An 18241-nucleotide genomic window follows, 5' to 3' on the forward strand; every position below is an offset into this window, starting at 1 on the left:
AGACATGTTTCCGTTTGCGGATTATTGGATTCCAGTACCGACTGGCTGTTCAATTTAAAGGGAACCTATCACCACTTTTGTTTGGCTATAAGCTGCGGCCACCACCACGGGGCTCTTATATACAGCATATTAGAATGCTGTATATAAGAGCCCAGGCCGGGGGTATAACATAAAAACACTTTATAATACCTACCTAACAGTCGTGCGGTGGGCCTTATAGGTGTCTCCGTTGTCCGGTGCCACCTCTTTTGGCCATCTTTGTGCTCCTTATTCTTTAGCCGCGGTGCATGATGGGTCTGACGTCATCCACACTCGCCAGCATTCAGGTCCTGAGCAGGGCAGATCAAAGTATTGTAGTGCGCCTGCGCAGGAACGGCGAGTGTGTATGACGTAGACGCGTCATGCACACAGGCTTCAGAAAGAGGACGAAGATGGCCGAAAGAGGAGGCACCAGACAACAGAGACGCCCATTATAAAGTGTTTTTTAGGTTATACCCCCGGCCTGGGCTCTTATATACGGGATGTTAGAGTGCTGTATATAAGAGCCCGGTGGTGGTGGCTGCAGCTTATAGGCCAAAAAAGTGGTGACAGGTTCCCTTTAATGCCACCTTATCTTTACAACCTGTTAATGGGGTCTAGGAAACCCCACATGGTTGCCATATCAGTTGCGCATGCTGCATAGCACAAGGCTGGCTTCTTGTGAGAATAGATTTGATGAATTAGCATTGGAGTGTTTTGTGGGGTCAGAGTTTTGGGTTAATACTTGCATTACTATGTAGAAGAAGCAGTCTGTGGGGTATGAGCAGGTATATGTAACTAAAGTATGATTTACAAGGTCCAGGATTAGCAGCAAAATAGCAGCAGTGCAGTCAGGAGCCAAAGGGCCATGGATCCCAGGAAACCATGGTGCCACTAATGGACTAAGTAAGGTGTATGGTACAGACGGCTTCATAGCTGTGACTACAACGCCCATCACGCATGAACATCAGCCTGATGAGAGCACTATAACGGGCAGACCTACGGCACTGTCTCCTGGGCCCTGCAGCAGGGTGTACAGCGGCTCCACTGTGAGGCCACGGAACTGCGCTGCACTGACCTCATCCTCCTGCATTCAGGCTCGCAGCGCGGGTGTACCAACATGGCGGCACCGGGAGGAAATGACGCACATCCCGGAAAGGAAGAGGAGAGCGCACAGCGGGGCGTGTCCGGTCACCATTCGCCATTCCTGAGGGTGGGAGCTGTAAGAGCGGGGAACCGAACCGGCAGCGGTGAGTATGGTGTGCGCAGTGACAGCTCCCTGTCCGGGATGATGGTGCGCGCATGTACCGGCTCTACACGCCGCTCCTCAGTGTGGACGGTCCTGGCCCCCGTGCTAGCTCTCTATATACCGATCCTCGGGTACACCGTGCTATACCCCGATTCACAATTCTGCTGCTGGAATTACAGGCGCAGGTTAGTGCCCTGAGCTCGTACAGTGCAGGTGGCCTTCCGCAGCACAGTAAGAGCCAGCAAGAACTGGCAGATTTCAGCTCAGAAGCCTGCAGAAGGGTGAATGCTGCTGTGGCAGGCTGGAAATTAGGGTTAGTACATAAAGGATGCAGTGCTTTATGTAGTGATGTGGGGGAACAGGCTTACGGGGCGTCATATATGGACAATCCCCTTCCATGTGCCTTCTCTGTGCCCTGCTCACTCACTGTACCCCCTGGCATCTGCTGGCCTCGCCGTGGTGCCACCCTGGCATATAATAATTTATATAGCGCTATTAATTCCGCAGCGCATTATATACATTGGCAGCACTGTCCCCATTGGGGCTCACACTCTAGAGTCCCTATCTGTATGTCTTTGGAGTGTGGGAGGAAATCGGAGACCCCGGAGGAAACCCACGCAAACACGGGGAGAACATACAAACTCCTTGCAGATATTGTCATTGGTGGATTTGAACCCAGGACCCCAGCGCTGCAAGACTGCAGTGCTAACCACTGAGCCACTGTGCCGCCCATCTGGCATCTGCTGGCGGCGCCCACTTTGGTGTCTGCTGACCTCGCTGCGGCACCCCTCTGGCGTCTGCTAGCTTCACCGCTGCGTTCCCTGGCGTCTGCTGGCTTTGCTGTTGCGCCCCCTGGCTTCTGTTTGCTCTTGGCGGCACCCCCCGACATCTGCTGGCTTTGCTGCCATGTCCCCTGGAGTCTGCTGGCTTCGCCGTTGTGCCCCCTGGCTTTGCCACCGCACCCCCCGACATCTGCTGGCTTTGCCACCACCCCCCCCCCCCCCCCCCCCCCCGACATCTGCTGGCTTCGCCGCCACGTCCCTTGGAGTCTGCTGGCTTCGCTGTTGCGCCCCCTGGCTTTGCCACCGCACCCCCCAACATCTGCTGGCTTTGCTGCCATGTCCCCTGGAGTCTGCTGGCTTTGCCGTTGTGCCCCCTGGCTTTGCCACCACACCCCCCGACATCTGCTGGCTTTGCCGCCATGTCCCCTGGAGTCTGCTAGCTTCGCCGTTGTGCCCCCTGGCTTTGCCACCACACCCCCCGACATCTGCTGGCTTCGCCGCCACGTCCCTTGGAGTCTGCTGGCTTCGCTGTTGCGCCCCCTGGCTTTGCCACCGCACCCCCCGACATCTGCTGGCTTTGCTGCCATGTCCCCTGGAGTCTGCTGGCTTCGCCGTTGTGCCCCCTGGCTTTGCCACCACACCCCCCGACATCTGCTGGCTTTGCCGCCATGTCCCCTGGAGTCTGCTGGCTTCGCCGTTGTGCCCCCTGGCTTTGCCACCACACCCCCCGACATCTGCTGGCTTTGCCGCCATGTCCCCTGGAGTCTGCTGGCTTCGCTGTTGCGCCCCCTGGCTTTGCCACCGCACCCCCCAACATCTGCTGGCTTTGCTGCCATGTCCCCTGGAGTCTGCTGGCTTCGCCGTTGTGCCCCCTGGCTTTGCCACCACACCCCCCGACATCTGCTGGCTTTGCCGCCATGTCCCCTGGAGTCTGCTGGCTTCGCCGTTGTGCCCCCTGGCTTTGCCACCACACCCCCCGACATCTGCTGGCTTTGCCGCCATGTCCCCTGGAGTCTGCTGGCTTCGCCGTTGTGCCCCCTGGCTTTGCCACCACACCCCCCGACATCTGCTGGCTTTGCCACCACACCCCCCGACATCTGCTGGCTTTGCCACCACACCCCCCGACATCTGCTGGCTTTGCCACCACACCCCCCGACATCTGCTGGCTTTGCCACCACACCCCCCGACATCTGCTGGCTTTGCCACCACACCCCCCGACATCTGCTGGCTTTGCCACCACACCCCCCGACATCTGCTGGCTTTGCCACCACACCCCCCGACATCTGCTGGCTTTGCCACCACACCCCCCGACATCTGCTGGCTTTGCCACCACACCCCCCGACATCTGCTGGCTTTGCCGCCATGTCCCCTGGAGTCTGCTGGCTTCGCCGTTGCGCCCCCTGGCTTTGCCACCTCGACCCCCCCGGCTTCTGTTTGCTCCCTGCCCCCCCGCATCTGCTGGCCTTGCCGCGTTGCCACCTGGGATCGGCTCGCTCGTTTGTTTTTAGATGCAGTTACCAGATGAATGAGCATGAGTCCTGTTTAGGTCCTTAAAGGGCTTGTCCAGCCTGAAGCTCTCATCACTGTCCATTAGATGATATATTGTAGACTGGTGGGGACTTGTGACCCCCCATTGATCTCCGGTACAAGGCCTCCTAGATCTGCAGTTATGTGCCGCCGTCTTCAGGCCTTTTCTTATGGTGTATGGCTGGACATATTCGGCTGCTCAGTGTTGGCAGTAAATAAGCTGGAGCTGGGGCAAAGGTTTATGAGTAGTAAAATGAAAGTGGCAAGATAAGGAATGGCGTTTGTGCCAGCCGTGTACAGACACCCGCCTCTACAGCAGTCTGAAGACAGGGATGTCCACCACTGGACAACCAGGGAAATTGTCCATTAGAACATCAAAAAGTATCTTTACCTCCCGGCCTCCTACGTTGTTGTTCTGTCATTGATCATCTGCAGCCTACCAGTGATCCTTCAGAGCAGAAATCTGTGACCACAAGACAGTAATGGCCGTGGGGACATCTGCCTTTTCTGCAGCCTGACTAGTGCCCGTGTGCTGGAGATCAGAGTAATCTGAGGCCATCTCTGGGGTGTAGCTATGCATAGACATATTGTCCATAGTAATGTATGCATAATGTGAACATAAACTGACATGGGTGCACAGTGCCAAGCTATACGACGATTGGTCAGATTTTACAGTCTGGTTGCTAAGGATACTTTGCCTAACAACCACAGGGTTTATTTCCTGACAACCAGTCTGTCCAGTGGTGTAACATGGAGCGTGTGGGCCCCAATCTCCAACAGTCTTTTCATATAGACCAAAGGGAAGTTTGGGGGCCCTAAGCTGTAGGGCCTTGCTGGCATCAATATAGTTAATGTAGCAGTGCCCTTCACTCCTCTCTGTGCCTGGATGAGCTGATACATGGTGGTGCTGCACATTGGGGGGCTCCCTGGCCTATGCAGGTGCCCTGTGTGTCTGCCGTCAGTGCCCATTTTAGCAGGTTCTTGTCCGGGGGAGGAGCGCTGCCAGGGGACATTGTATGATACTTCCTCTTTCAGAGGAAATCCTATGACATTGCCACAGTTATATACAGCCCTGGGGCCGGCTCCTTGTGTGCGGTCGTATGGCAACGCCTGGTACTTGTGCTCTGGATGCCATCTAATGACTATCCGGGCTCCTGAATGTGGTCTCCTCACCTTTTTCGGACACCGCTGCACCAGAAACCCCCTCTTCACCCCCAAACATTCAACTTCTATCCCTATAACATTGGTGTCTTATATTTTGACAGCTCAGTACTGTGTAGGCAGAGACTGTGACAGGTTGATCACGACCACGCATGCACATTAGGCTAGTTTCACACTTGCGTTAAATGGCATCCGTTGCATTGCGTTGTGTGACGGATGCAACGGATGTGTTGCATATAGTGGCACAACGGATCGTACAAAACAACGGAATCTTTTTTTTTTTCTTCTTTACAGTTTTACCGGCGGCAGACTATTGTTAACGATCAGCTGATCGCTCTTAATAGCTGGCAGCTCAGCTGATCGCTCACAGCAGCCGGGTGATCAGCTGATCGTTCACAATAGTCTGCTGCCGGGTGATCGGCCGATCGCTCACGGCAGCCGGCCGCCGAGAATATGTGCGGGGGGAGGAGTGCAGGGGGTGGGTGGAGCTGAGCAGGGCCATGGCGCTGAGGACGTCAGTGCTGTGGGGACGGAATGGCTGGGGACAGGTGTGTGTGTACATGCGGAGTGCTGGAGGGGGCGGAGCAGAGCGGGGGAGTGTTGGGCTCCCTGCACACGTAGCCAGGGTAAATATCGGGTAACTAAGCAAAGCACTTTGTTTGGTTACCCGATATTTACCTTGGTTACCAGTGTACACCGCTTAGCGCTGGCTCCTTGCACACGTAGCCAGGGTAAATATCGGGTTACTAAGCAAAGCACTTTGCTAAGTAACCCGATGTGTACCCTGGTTACGTGTGCAGGGAGCCAGAGAGAGCATGCGCAACAAAATCCTAAGCATTCCGCTGCTGAAAAAAGTTACATGCTGCGTTCCTTCCACCCGGCGGAAGCAACGCAGTGTCGGCCAGCGGAAGCAACGCAGGTCCATTAGTCGCAATCCGTCGTCCATACAAGTCTATGGGAAGCAGCGGAATCCGTTAACAGATTCCGATGTTTTCCAAAACGGCGGATTGCGACTGAAGGAAAACAACGAAAGTGTGAAACTAGCCTTACACTTTTCTTTTACTTTTTCTTTTTCCTCCATCTATTGGCTGGCATACCCGACACCTGTGTTGTGCCCATTGTCAGCACAAAAGAAATAACTGTAGCTTGTTGGTGCATTTGCTAGCCATGTTTTTTTGCCTAGTAAATCTACTCTTCTCAAGGCTTCACATTTATCTTTTGGCACAATGTTAAAGCCATGTGCACATGTTGCGTTTTTGTCGCATTTTTTTCATGCGTCTGAGAATCCTGACTTGCTGTGCACCATCACTATTGACCTTTTTTCCTCTACCCCTCTTCTTAATAAAGGCTGCCCTCTCTGAAACATGGCTGAGCATGAACCCACATCAGAGCAACTTGCACAGATTGCAGCAGAGAACGAGGAGGATGAGCATTCTGTGAACTACAAGCCCCCAGCGCAGAAAACCATTGAGGAGATCCAGGCTCTGGACCAGGATGATGAGAGTCTGCGGAAGTACAAAGAGGCGCTGCTGGGCCCCGTTCCCAGCACAGTGGGTAGGTCCGGGGACCGCATCCCTCTCAGGAAGCCCAGAGCCAATGGTCCCAGCACTTACTGGGCTCCTTGCTGTAGTTTTGAGGTTTTATCTGTTTCCGCCTTGTAGTCTTCTCAGCAAGCTATGTTGAGCTGTGACCTTCAATATATTGACCACTTTTTGCTTACACTATGCATAGACTGAAAGCTGCCATCAGTGGTGGGCTTCAGGTGTAACCAGGACTCATAAATATGGAGTGGAGCTCATCTTGGAGAGGATTAGCATAGATACATGCTTTATAAGAACTGCAGCAAGCAGCCCAGTAAGTGACACATTACTGGAATCTGGGTCTCTGCCCCTTCATTATGTTGTGCTGGGATAAAGCAGCAAAAAAAACTAGCAGCATGTTTTCTTTCTGCAAAAACTAACCACAGCACTGCACAAAGCTTTTACAGTCTGTTCTGCCTGTGCACACATCATCCTCTAGGCACCTAGATTGGGCAACTAATAGCCTATGGCTTTAATATGAGAGTGGGAAAGGAGATTAGTGGGGTGGGGAGTAATGAAAGAATGCTGGCTGTATAAGAAACCATAAAAAATATATCCTTTTTTTCCTATAAGATCCTTGCGCTCCAAATGTTGTGGTTACCAAACTGACCTTGGTCTGTGCAGACGCTCCTGGCCCCCTGCAGTTGGATCTAACAGGTAAGCCTTGCAGAATCTGGAGGTTTAGGGATCCTAATCATGGCATCGTCCCACTCCAGACAGTAATTTATTTATTTTTTATTGTTTTTTGCACATATCAGGAGACCTTGAGAAGTTTAAAAAGGAATCCTTCACCCTCAAAGAAGGGGTTGAGTATAAAATCAAAATCAGCTTTAAGGTGAGGCTGCTAAATGCTGTGTGTGAGGCTCTGGAGGTGTCAGACATTATATAACGAAACTTTCATCTTTTTTTTTTTTTTTTTTTTTTCTCCCTTGCCTCGCAGGTTAACAAGGAGATAGTGTCCGGACTGAAGTATCAGCAGCAGACGTACAGGAAAGGTGTAAGACGTAAGTTTCTGCTAATGCACAGTTCATGTATCAACCTCCTCACATCACCTGACCTGGTCAGACATATCGTCTGATCTCAGATATTATAATTTGCAGAAGGGCAATCTGATCCCATAGTCTTCCAGAATTTAAAGGGAATCTGTTAGTAGGTTTTTAACATTTAATTTGAGAGCAACAAAAATGTAAGGAGAGAGACCCTGATTCCAGTGATATGTCACTTACTGGGCTGCTTGTTGTAGGTTCAGTTAAATTAGTGTTTTATCAGTAAGAGCTTATCACTAGAGGACTAAGGGGTACTTCTCATATAGCAAGATCGCTGCTGAGTCACGGTTTTTGTGACGTACCAGTGACCTCATCAGCAATCTCGCTGTGTGTGACACTGAGCAGCGATCTGGCCCCTGCTGTGAAATCGCTGATCGTTACACACAGTGTGGTTCATTTTTTGCTCGTTGCTCTCCCTCTGTGAAGCGCACATCGCTGTGTTTGACAGCGAGAGCACAACGATCTGAATGTGCAGGGAGCTGGCGTCTGGAAGCTGCGGACGCTGGTAACCAAGGTACACATCGGGTAACCAAGCACATCGCTTTGCTTGGTTACCCGTTATTTACCTTGGTTACTAGCGTACGCCGCTCTCAGGCTGCCGGTGCTGGCTCCCTGCACACGTAGCCAGAGTACACATTGGGTAACTAAGTGAAGCGCTTTGCTTAGTAACCCGATGTGTACCCTGGCTACGAGCGTAGGGAGCCAGCGCTAAGCGGTGTGCGCTGGTAACCAGGGTAAATATCTGGTAACCAAGCAAAGCATTTTGCTTAGTTGCCCGATATTTACCTTGGTTTCCAAGCGCAGCATCGTTTCCACGAGTCGCTGGTGGCTGGTCAGTGGTCGCTGGTGAGATCTGCCTGATTGACAGCTCACCAGCGACCATGTAGTGACCCACCAGCGATCCTGACCAGGTCATATCGTGGTCTGAATCGCTGGTATGTCGTTTAGAGAGACGGTACCCTAACTGTCTCATGCCATGTAGTCCTCCTGCACTGTATAACCCCGCCCCCACCAATGACAGCTTTCTGTCTATGCCTAAAATTAAACACATTTCCCAGATTCGTATATTCCTTTCCCAAGAAGCTGTAAAAACTCTAGTACATGCCCTTATTATCTCCCGCCTGGATTATTGCAACCTTCTTCTCTGTGGCCTCACTTCTAACATTCTCGCACCCCTACAATCTATTCTAAACTATGCTGTCTGACTAATCCACCTGTCCCCCCCCACTACTCCCAAGCCTCTCCTCTCTGCCAATCCCTTCACTGGCTTCCCATTGCCCAATGACTCCAGCTCAAAACCCAATGACATACAAAGCCATCCACAACCTGTCTCCTCCTTACATCTGTGACCTAGTCTCCCGGTACTTACCTGCACGCAACCTCCGATCCTCAAAAGATCTCCTTCTCTACTACCCTCTAATCTCCTCTTCCCACCACCGCATGTAAATTTTCTCCCGTGCCTCCCCCATACTCTGGAATACTCTGCCACAACATATCAGTCTCTCGCGGGCAGGGACCTCTATTCTTCTGTACCTGTCTGCGCCTTGTATTGTTTGATTATTGTAATTGTCCATACTATGTATACCCCATTCACATGTAAAGGGCTATGGAATAAATGGCGCTATAATAATACGCACAGTGTACACAAAAAGCTGTCCATGGTTGGTGTGGGCAGAGTTATACAGAGATCAGCAGTCCCAGAACTGCTAGATCTCCAGCAGAGAAAACTGATTTTCTAAAAACTGCAGCAATTGGCCCATTAATTGGCACCGCTGCAATCAGGGTCTCTGTCCCTACATCATAGCAAAAAATTGTCACAGATTCCCTTTATCAAATGACTTGTACCACTCTTCCTATGGAGATAAACATGGTTACAGATCCAAGTATGTGTTTTAATAGGTAAGAACTCCACAATCTGTATTATGTGGGGCACGTGCAAGAAGTGATTCTTGATCTTGGTAGTTGTATAATATTAGTCAGGCACTTTTAATTGAAGGTTATCCTAGAGATGGGGGAGGGGGGACAAAAAGTTCTTCATGTTGCTATATCTTGCCTCGTTCATGTAAGCTGCTTGTTGTCAGTGAATTAAAGGGAACCTGTCGGGTCTCATATGCCGTGCAGGGTGATGTGTGGCCTACCCATCCCTGTGTTGTAATATTGTGTAAAATGAATTTATAAAAAAAAGTTTATAATTCACGTGTTCCCTATGTAAATGATGAGAGGGTCTAGTCCCGTGGGTGTCGCATCGCCCCGTCTAGTTTGCCTTCTTTCCGTGGTATCATACCCCTGTGGGTATGATACCATGGATTTACATGAGCGACGTCACCGTCAGCTCCTAGAAATCCCTAGTGTGTGCGCTTCTCATTCACGCAGCCTTTTTTAGCCGGGTTTTTACTTGCCGGCTTTAGATGCGCTCTGCTCATGGTCGGAGACGCAGGAGCATTCAGATCATGTGCAGTGTGCTTGTGAAGCTGACAAGCGTACACCCGGCTAAGGCTAGGTTCACATTTCCGTCAATTTGTATCACTCACAATCCGCGGCTCTGGTAAACAATGGAATCCGTTTGGCAGATTCCGTTGTTCCCATAGACTTATATGAGCGGCGGATTGTGACTGATGATGCTGCGTTGCATCCTCCGCCCGACTGATCAGTCGTGGAATGACTAACTGTCGGGCGGCAGGAACGCAGCATGTAGCGTTTTTTTGAGCAGCGGAATCCTTTTGATTCCACTGAGCATGTTCTCTCTCGGCGGCTGAACGATCATCTGATCGCCCGGCTTCTGTGAGCGATCGGCTGTTCCCCCGGCGGCCGGCCGCCCTGAGCGATCGGCTGTTCCCCCGGCGGCCGGCCGCCCTGAGCGATCGGCTGTTCCCCCGGCGGCCGGCCGCCCTGAGCGATCGGCTGTTCCCCCGGCGGCCGGCCGCCCTGAGCGATCGGCTGTTCCCCCGGCGGCCGGCCGCTGTGAGCGATCGGCTGTTCCCCCGGCGGCCGGCCGCTGTGAGCGATCGGCTGTTCCCCCGGCGGCCGGCCGCTGTGAGCAATCGGCTGTTCCCCCGGCGGCCGGCCGCTGTGAGCGATCGGCTGTTCCCCCGGCGGCCGGCCGCTGTGAGCGATCGGCTGTTCCCCCGGCGGCCGGCCGCTGTGAGCGATCGGCTGTTCCCCCGGCGGCCGGCCGCTGTGAGCGATCGGCTGTTCCCCCGGCGGCCGGCCGCTGTGAGCGATCGGCTGTTCCCCCGGCGGCCGGCCGCTGTGAGCGATCGGCTGTTCCCCCGGCGGCCGGCCGCTGTGAGCGATCGGCTGTTCCCCCGGCGGCCGGCCGCCGTGAGCGATCGGCTGTTCCCCCGGCGGCCGGCCGCCGTGAGCGATCGGCTGTTCCCCCGGCGGCCGGCCGCCCTGAGCGATCGGCTGTTCCCCCGGCGGCCGGCCGCCCTGAGCGATCGGCTGTTCCCCCGGCGGCCGGCCGCCGTGAGCGATCGGCTGTTCCCCCGGCGGCCGGCCGCCGTGAGCGATCGGCTGTTCCCCCGGCGGCCGGCCGCCGTGAGCGATCGGCTGTTCCCCCGGCGGCCGGCCGCCGTGAGCGATCGGCTGTTCCCCCGGCGGCCGGCCGCCGTGAGCGATCGGCTGTTCCCCCGGCGGCCGGCCGCCGTGAGCGATCGGCTGTTCCCCCGGCGGCCGGCCGCCGTGAGCGACCGGCTGTTCCCCCCGGCGGCCGGCCGCCGTGAGCGATCGGCTGTTCCCCCGGCGGCCGGCCGCTGTGAGCGATCGGCTGTTCCCCCGGCGGCCGGCCGCTGTGAGCGATCGGCTGTTCCCCCGGCGGCCGGCCGCTGTGAGCGATCGGCTGATCACTCTCTCTCTCGCGCGTTTTACAACGGATTCCGACAATGAATTCTTATTCTTGTCGTCCGTTGTACAACGCATCAGTCACAAGCGTCAAGCAACGCATGTGTCTGATGAAAAACAACGGAAAAGTGAACCTGGCCTAAGAAGGCTGCGCGAATGAGAAGTGCACACGCACGGGATGCCTAGGAGCTGACGGTGACGTCGCTCATGTAAATCCGTGGTATTCTAAGGGGGGTGCATGGCTTAGCCCACCTCAGACCTGCAAACGGCAATATACTGTATGTTCTGGTATGGTGTGTATTATTGGTAAACGGCCACTAGGTGGCCACAGCGTGTAAGCTGCTTCCCTGGTGCTCCCGGGCTGGAGGAAGTTAGTGAAGGGGAGGGGCTTAGTTTGAAAAAGAGCGGTTAAGATGTCGGTTGGTGGAGAGTCCCTGAGGGAGAGGAGGAGACTGTGTCTGTGAGAGGCGTAGTAAAAGAAAATCCCAATAACTTTAATTTGGCATGACCTTGTGGGTTGAATCCGGGTGCCGGACACGCAGTGCGGCCAGAGTGCTGGCCATTCCCTGGCAGAGACCTAACGAATCCCCTCAGTCAGCGAAAGTGGGCCTGTGAGAGAGGAGTATGCCCAGACTGACCGGAAAGACCATTGAGTCTGCCGTGAATAGTGAAGCTGAAGGGGAAGATGAGGAGCTTAGGGACCCCAACGGGAGCCCAAGTACCAGGGAAGCAGTCGACCGGAAAAATGTACAAATGAATAGTGGCTCCGGGTTGCTAAAGGCAATGACCGAGGAGAAAAGGCGGAGCGTATGTCCAAAGGACGGTATTTATTAAGAATGATGTCCCCTGCAACTAGAAAGCGATGTGCCCGCCTAAGGCGATATGTTACAAGTAAACAGATGTTTTTGTTTAGAAAAGTCTGTATCTGTGTGTGGTGTTTGAGGACACTGGGACCTGCTGCAACCGGCAGCTGGAAAGCGGTCCTGAAGATGAAACAAGCCCTGTCTCCAGGCGTAAACTGAGCACCCCGCACCACAAGTCCCAGCAACCCTTCCCCTGCGCTAGAGGGGTGGCTGCGGTGCAGACAACTGGCATCATCTGTCACGACTACCACCGCATCATGCCCACAGAGGCGTAATGCCACGGAAAGAAGGCAAACTAGACAGGGTGAAGCAACGCCCTGGGGATTAGTCCTTCTGCTCATTTACATAGGGAACATGTACGTTATAAAACGTTTGTACACAACATTACAACCTAGGGATGGGTAGGAAGGGTTTTTAGGCCACATATCACCCTGCTTATAGGTTACAAGGCAAATGAAACCTGACAGGTTGCCTTTAAACGATCAGATTAAATTGAGCGGCTGAGAACCAGTCTTGTCTGACACAGGAGAAGGTGACATACGTGATCGTGCCCAGGTCCATCATGTCACTGGTATTAGTGACTGTAGACTGTTACATATAGGCTTATGGCTCACGTTCTAGATTGGGCATGGTCACTGAGCCGTCTTCACACCGCACTAATGAAAGCTTTTTTTTTTCTAGTGGACAAGACAAACTATATGGTTGGAAGTTACGGTCCCCGTGCGGACGAATATGAATTTCTCACTCCGGTCGAGGAAGCGCCCAAGGGTTTGTTGGCCCGAGCCTGTTACAATATGAAGTCTCTCTTCACTGATGACGATAAAACCAGTCACCTCATCTGGGAGTGGAACCTGAACATCTGCAAGGATTGGAAGAACTAGGCCTGCCCAGAGAATACCCCCTCTGGGGTCTGTAACACCCCTCTGTCCTCCTCCTCTCTGAGAGAAGCTGCCGGACTGTCTCCCAACTCTGTACCATGTGGTGTTTTCCCCCACAAGCTCCTACCTATGCCCCTTAAAAAAAAAAAAATGCCAAGTGGGATTGCCGTTTCTGCCTTGTGTGGCACTGTTTGCCTTGCCCGGTGTTATGTCTCCTGCAGGATGACTGGGAGCAGGGAGTGTTCCCATTATCGTGCCAGCTTAGTCAAGGTGCCTGGCCTCAGAATTGGCAGCCAGTTTGGGCTGGGAATTCATTCCAGGGACTACTTTCCATTTCTTCTTTTCTTCTGTTTATTCAACCTCATGGCCGCCTTATTATCATTGCCTGGTCTATCATTTCTGTCAATGATTCTTTTTATTTTTTTTATTCTCGTAGCCGTGTTGCCTTAATGATTTTGCATTTGTTGCCGTAGGGGCATTGCCCGATGCCCCCCTGGTTTAATGTGTGCCTCGTTTTAAAGTCTGCCTGCTGCAGGGTAATATCCGGGAATCGGGTGAAGTCACTTGCATATTCCTAAGCTGCTTGTATTCCACATATTGCCGCCATAAGTTGGCTTTTGAAGGCACTTATCAGAATATCTTGAAGGTTTGTTTTTCCCTCCAGCGCAGATTTCTATAGGACCAAACGTAAGATGAAGCTCTGTTTCGTGTCAGTCCCCTATCCATGGGCCGCAGGGGCTGGAGTGCCCACTTTCCAGTATATGGGCTTAGTCGTGTGATGTGCCAGTGTATTGAGTCCCGCCAGTGCCGAGCTGCTTGTCTGTGGTCAGCCTGCTTCAGCATACACAATGTCCATGGGGCATTTCCAGAAGACAATCCTAGAGCGATCCACCTTTTATTAACTCTAGTACTGACATATGAATGTGGCGTCTGAGCTCAGACGGGCTGCTTTCCACCCAGGGGAGATGATGTTCAAGTTGTGTAAGTGCTCTTCTTCGTGGATTACCAATATTTATTGCCTTGACTCCTCTGGTCATACTCCAGATTCACCATTCCACCCGGGGGACTCCTGGGGTACCTGTATCACTGGACTCCTGGGGTACCTGTATCACTTCAGCCTGGAGAGTCTTGGTGGGTGTGGGGGGTCGTTTCTCACGGACAGAGAATAAAATTTGTGGTTTATTTTGTTTTGTATTTTGTCTGTAACATTTCCCAAAAGCCAGAAAAGCATGATACAATGGTCATCTGCTTCCTTTTTATGAAATAAAATGATTCCAACTGGCCACACCATGTCTCCTGTTCTGTTCAATCTTCAGACGTAACCCTGCTGATATTAAAGGGGCTCCTGGCCTGCAAATGGGAATCTCTATGCGCAGCCCTCCCCCAAATGACTGTGTAAGTACGGTCTGTGAGTGCCAGCAGGGGGCGCTGTACAGCCATGCTACATTATCTGTACAGATATTCATTACAGAGTAACAAACCAAACAAAAAGAGCCCTGTTCACAAGAGCTTGCAGTCTAATTAAAAGGGGTGCCCTGAAAGGTAAAAGAACTTGTTTGGTACAATGGTTCAGGCACTGTATTCACAAATATGAAGTGCTATTGAGTGCAGGTAGTGAATACCAGGTCAGATTCTGGAGCATAATGAGGGGGGTGCGGGTTAAAAGGAAAGGGGTCACATTAGAAAATCATGTCTGCCTAAATAGATTATAACATTTCTTCCAAAATGTGCTGTGGAAATTTAATGATGCTTATAGGAGAGTACAATACATATAATATAATATTTAATCATTTATATAGCACTGTTAATTCCACAGCACTTTTACATACAATGGTAACGGCATCACTGTCCCCATTGGGGCTCACAATCTAGGTTCTCTATGAGTATGTTTTTGGAGTGTGGGAGGAAAGTATAGCACCGGGAGGAAACCCACGCAAACACAGGGAGAACATACAAACTCCTTGCAGATGTTGTTCTTGGTGGGATTTGAACCCAGGACCCCAGCGCTGCAAGATTGCAATGCTAACCACTGAGCCACCGTGCCGCCCTATACATAACTGCTATATTTTACAAACTTGCACATGCCACTTTAGTGTCCGTATTATATCATGGAAAGATGAGGAAGCTCCATATACATTCCTATACAGTATGTCCACCCATATCCTGTCCACCGCCATTAACTTGAGAACAGCGGCTGCTATAGGCATAAAAGTGGTGTCTAGGTATAGTAAAGTAGCCATGCGCTACGCAATGAAACCACCTATAGCGCCACCTGGTGGAAAACAACGGAGTTAGCATTTTTATCTCGAAAATGGAGCGAAAGAGAAAAAAAAAAGTGAATTACAAGGTTGTAGGGCATCATCAATACGAATCGACACCTTGCATACAGAGATGCTATGATTAGAACCTGTAAACCTCACAAGGCAGCGGACGTGAAGCGATACCTCATGGAGATCTTCCTACAAGTCATTGGGTATGGTGGCTGTGTGGAGTGACCTCCACGCTCACCTGACCTGACCCCATTGGACGTCTATCTATGAGGTCACATCAAACAGCAGGTGTATGCGACCCCTCCACCAACATTGCAGGACCTACGATGACGTATCACAGATGCTTGTGCAAATGTGTCACCGACCATATTGCACAACGTGCAGCAAGATACAGTATGCTTTCAGCATCAAAGTTAAATGAGCGCCATATGCGGAATCAGCATTCAATATTTGGGGGGGGGGGTGGTCATGGGTTCATATCATAGCAGCTCTGTCTGCAAAGTGTCGATTCGCATTGAATTGATGATGCTCTACAATTTTTTTTAATTCACTTTTTTTTGTCTCTCGTTCTGTTTTCAAGGTAAAAATGCTAACTCCCTTGTTTTCCCACCAGGTGGCGCTATAGGTGGTTTCATTGCGTAGCGCATGGATACTTTACTATACCTAGACACCACTTCTATGCCTATAGCTGCCGCCATTCTCAAGTTAATGGCAGTGGACAGGATATAAGTGGAGAAACTATACTGAAATTGGAACACCAAGAAGGAAAAATTGTGAAATTATGGATAGCGCATATCGATACATATGTTACTGCTATGTAAATGATGGATTGATGCCCCATAGCTCCCCTGACACAGTATGATGGCCCCACAGCTCCCACCGCACAAAACCTTCTCTTTTGAGAAAATGGAAACAATATTTTCAAAACATCCTGATTTATTCAGTATGGAGTATGAGCTCAATGCACAGAAATCCCCACACTTACAGAACTTGGTTGCTATCAATGAGGTTACTAATGGGTGTCTGGAGAGTGTTCTGCATTGTATGCACCTGGACACATTGGTGGTGGTGGAACCAGTGATACCTCCATTTCTCCATAGTGTACAAAGAGCTGTTTTTCAACATAAAAACACCACACATGTTACTGTGAGCAGCTTGCATTTCCAAAGTCGTCTCCTATCGAGCACTCCTGGGACATCATTGGTCAGCAATGCAAGGGTAGCTGACAGCAGCGGATCTTGATGATATGCATGCCCAAGTGTATTGTGCATGGCAGAAAATTCCTGAGACAACCATTAATAACCTCAATGATAGCAGCCAAGAAGCTCATATTCAATACGGAATAAATCAAGATGTCTTGAAATTGTTGTTTTCATAATGTACATATCATTACCATGTCTATCCATCCATTTTCCTTAGTGCTGCGGAGTGTATAATAATATAAGCCTCTTGCTGGTCACTTCAGCTGTGCTGTATGTGCTAGCTATGTGGCCATAGACCTCGCGGCGTCCTGCTTTGCACTGCAGTGCGGGGTGTTGCTGTTGTAAACTTTAGTACCTGGATAGACATGGATATGTTCCAGGTGACGGGTCCCGCCTGCTGGATCATATCGCTGCCCTGATTGCATAATCTTTCCAGTATTTGCACTAAGTGTTCTTGGGTCAGCGTGCTCTACAGGACAGTCCACGTACAAGGACAGAACAGGTGGTTGAGCACCAGGCTATTTCTGCAGACTGCACCATCCATGAAGTAGCAAATTCAATCCTTTCCTTTTATATTAAACTATTTTATATAATACATAAATACAAAATTAATATCCATAGTTACATGTTTCATGCTAAGGATTGCAGATAACCAGCATTACACAGACTCGAAAGCCCTGCATCAAATGAGATAACTCATAAGGTGGAGGAACAGCAGGTATACGGGTGGTGTGTAGTAAAGAGGTGATCTTTCCCAACCCCTCCATACACCTTAGGCTGGTTTCACACTACGTTTATTTAACATCCGTCCATAACGTTTTTTTAGCGGAAAAACGGATCCAGTGCAAATGCGTTTTCACTTCAATGCATTTGCAATGGACTCGCGTCCACCTGCGTTCGCATGCGTTTGCGTGCGTTAGACACAGGATCCGTACTTTTGCGTTATTTTAACATGTTTCAAAAACGCTACTTGTAGCGTTTTTTACCTTTGTCAAAATAACGCATCTCACAGGATCCTTCACATTGCGCCGCGAGCTGCAATGCATTTCAATGAGCGCTGGATCCTGCCTAGCAGAATGCGTTGAGTTGCGTTGTAACAGGATCCTGCTTTTGTACTGAGCATGCCCAGAACCAGTCTCGCGTGATCTGTCTCTCTCCTCCTCCCTCCCTCACCCTCTCTATCTCTGTCTTTCCCCCTTCCTCTCCTCCCTCTCTCTCCCATCTGAGAGCTGCGGACACTCGTAACCAAGGTAAACATCGGGTAACCACTTCTCTTAGTTACCCGATGTTTACGTTGGTTACGTGTGCAGACAGCCCTGCTCCTAGCAGCTGCAGACACTCGTAACCAAGATAAATATCGGGTATCCAAGCCCGATGTTTACCTTGGTTACGAGCGTCTGCAGCTGTCAGAAGCCGGCTCCCAGTCTGGCACGTTTAGTTCCCCTCACTCCCGATCACATGACTCCAATGCCCGCCCCTAAACATCCAGTGACAGGATCCTGCAAAGTAACACATGCGTTTACATGCGTTTTTTGCTGTAAAAGCAGGATCCGCTTTTGCAGCAAAAAAACGTTCAGGACGCATGTTAAAAAAACATAGTGTGAAAGCAGCCTTAACCTTGGCTTGGACAACCTCTCATGTTCTCTATGACAGAGCCAGAATGCCGGAATCTTATCCGCTAGAGAACAAAAGAATCTGCAGTTGGAAATCCTACTTGCCGGAGCCTTCTCTTCCCCAACATCATTTGTCAGAAGGCCACCATACACTAGAGAGTGGGCAGGAGAATCTCACTGTGTGCAGCTGTAATCTGTGAAAAAATCTGTTT

At 51.2% G+C, this 18241-nt stretch overlaps 1 protein-coding gene across 1 annotated transcript; it reads left to right on the top strand.

The window, feature by feature from the left end:
* The first annotated feature begins 1160 nt into the window (after positions 1–1160).
* Positions 1161–14229, top strand: ARHGDIA (Rho GDP dissociation inhibitor alpha). Its single transcript, XM_075349510.1, has 6 exons — positions 1161–1268; positions 6085–6291; positions 6891–6974; positions 7076–7152; positions 7258–7321; positions 12748–14229. The coding sequence occupies exons 2-6, from the start codon at positions 6102–6104 to the stop codon at positions 12945–12947; spliced, it is 615 nt and encodes a 204-aa protein (XP_075205625.1). The 5' UTR covers positions 1161–1268; positions 6085–6101; the 3' UTR covers positions 12948–14229.
* Positions 14230–18241: the final 4012 nt, after the last annotated feature.

The sequence above is a fragment of the Anomaloglossus baeobatrachus genome, chromosome 5, assembly GCF_048569485.1.
Source record: "Anomaloglossus baeobatrachus isolate aAnoBae1 chromosome 5, aAnoBae1.hap1, whole genome shotgun sequence".
Classification (NCBI taxonomy): domain Eukaryota; kingdom Metazoa; phylum Chordata; class Amphibia; order Anura; family Aromobatidae; genus Anomaloglossus; species Anomaloglossus baeobatrachus.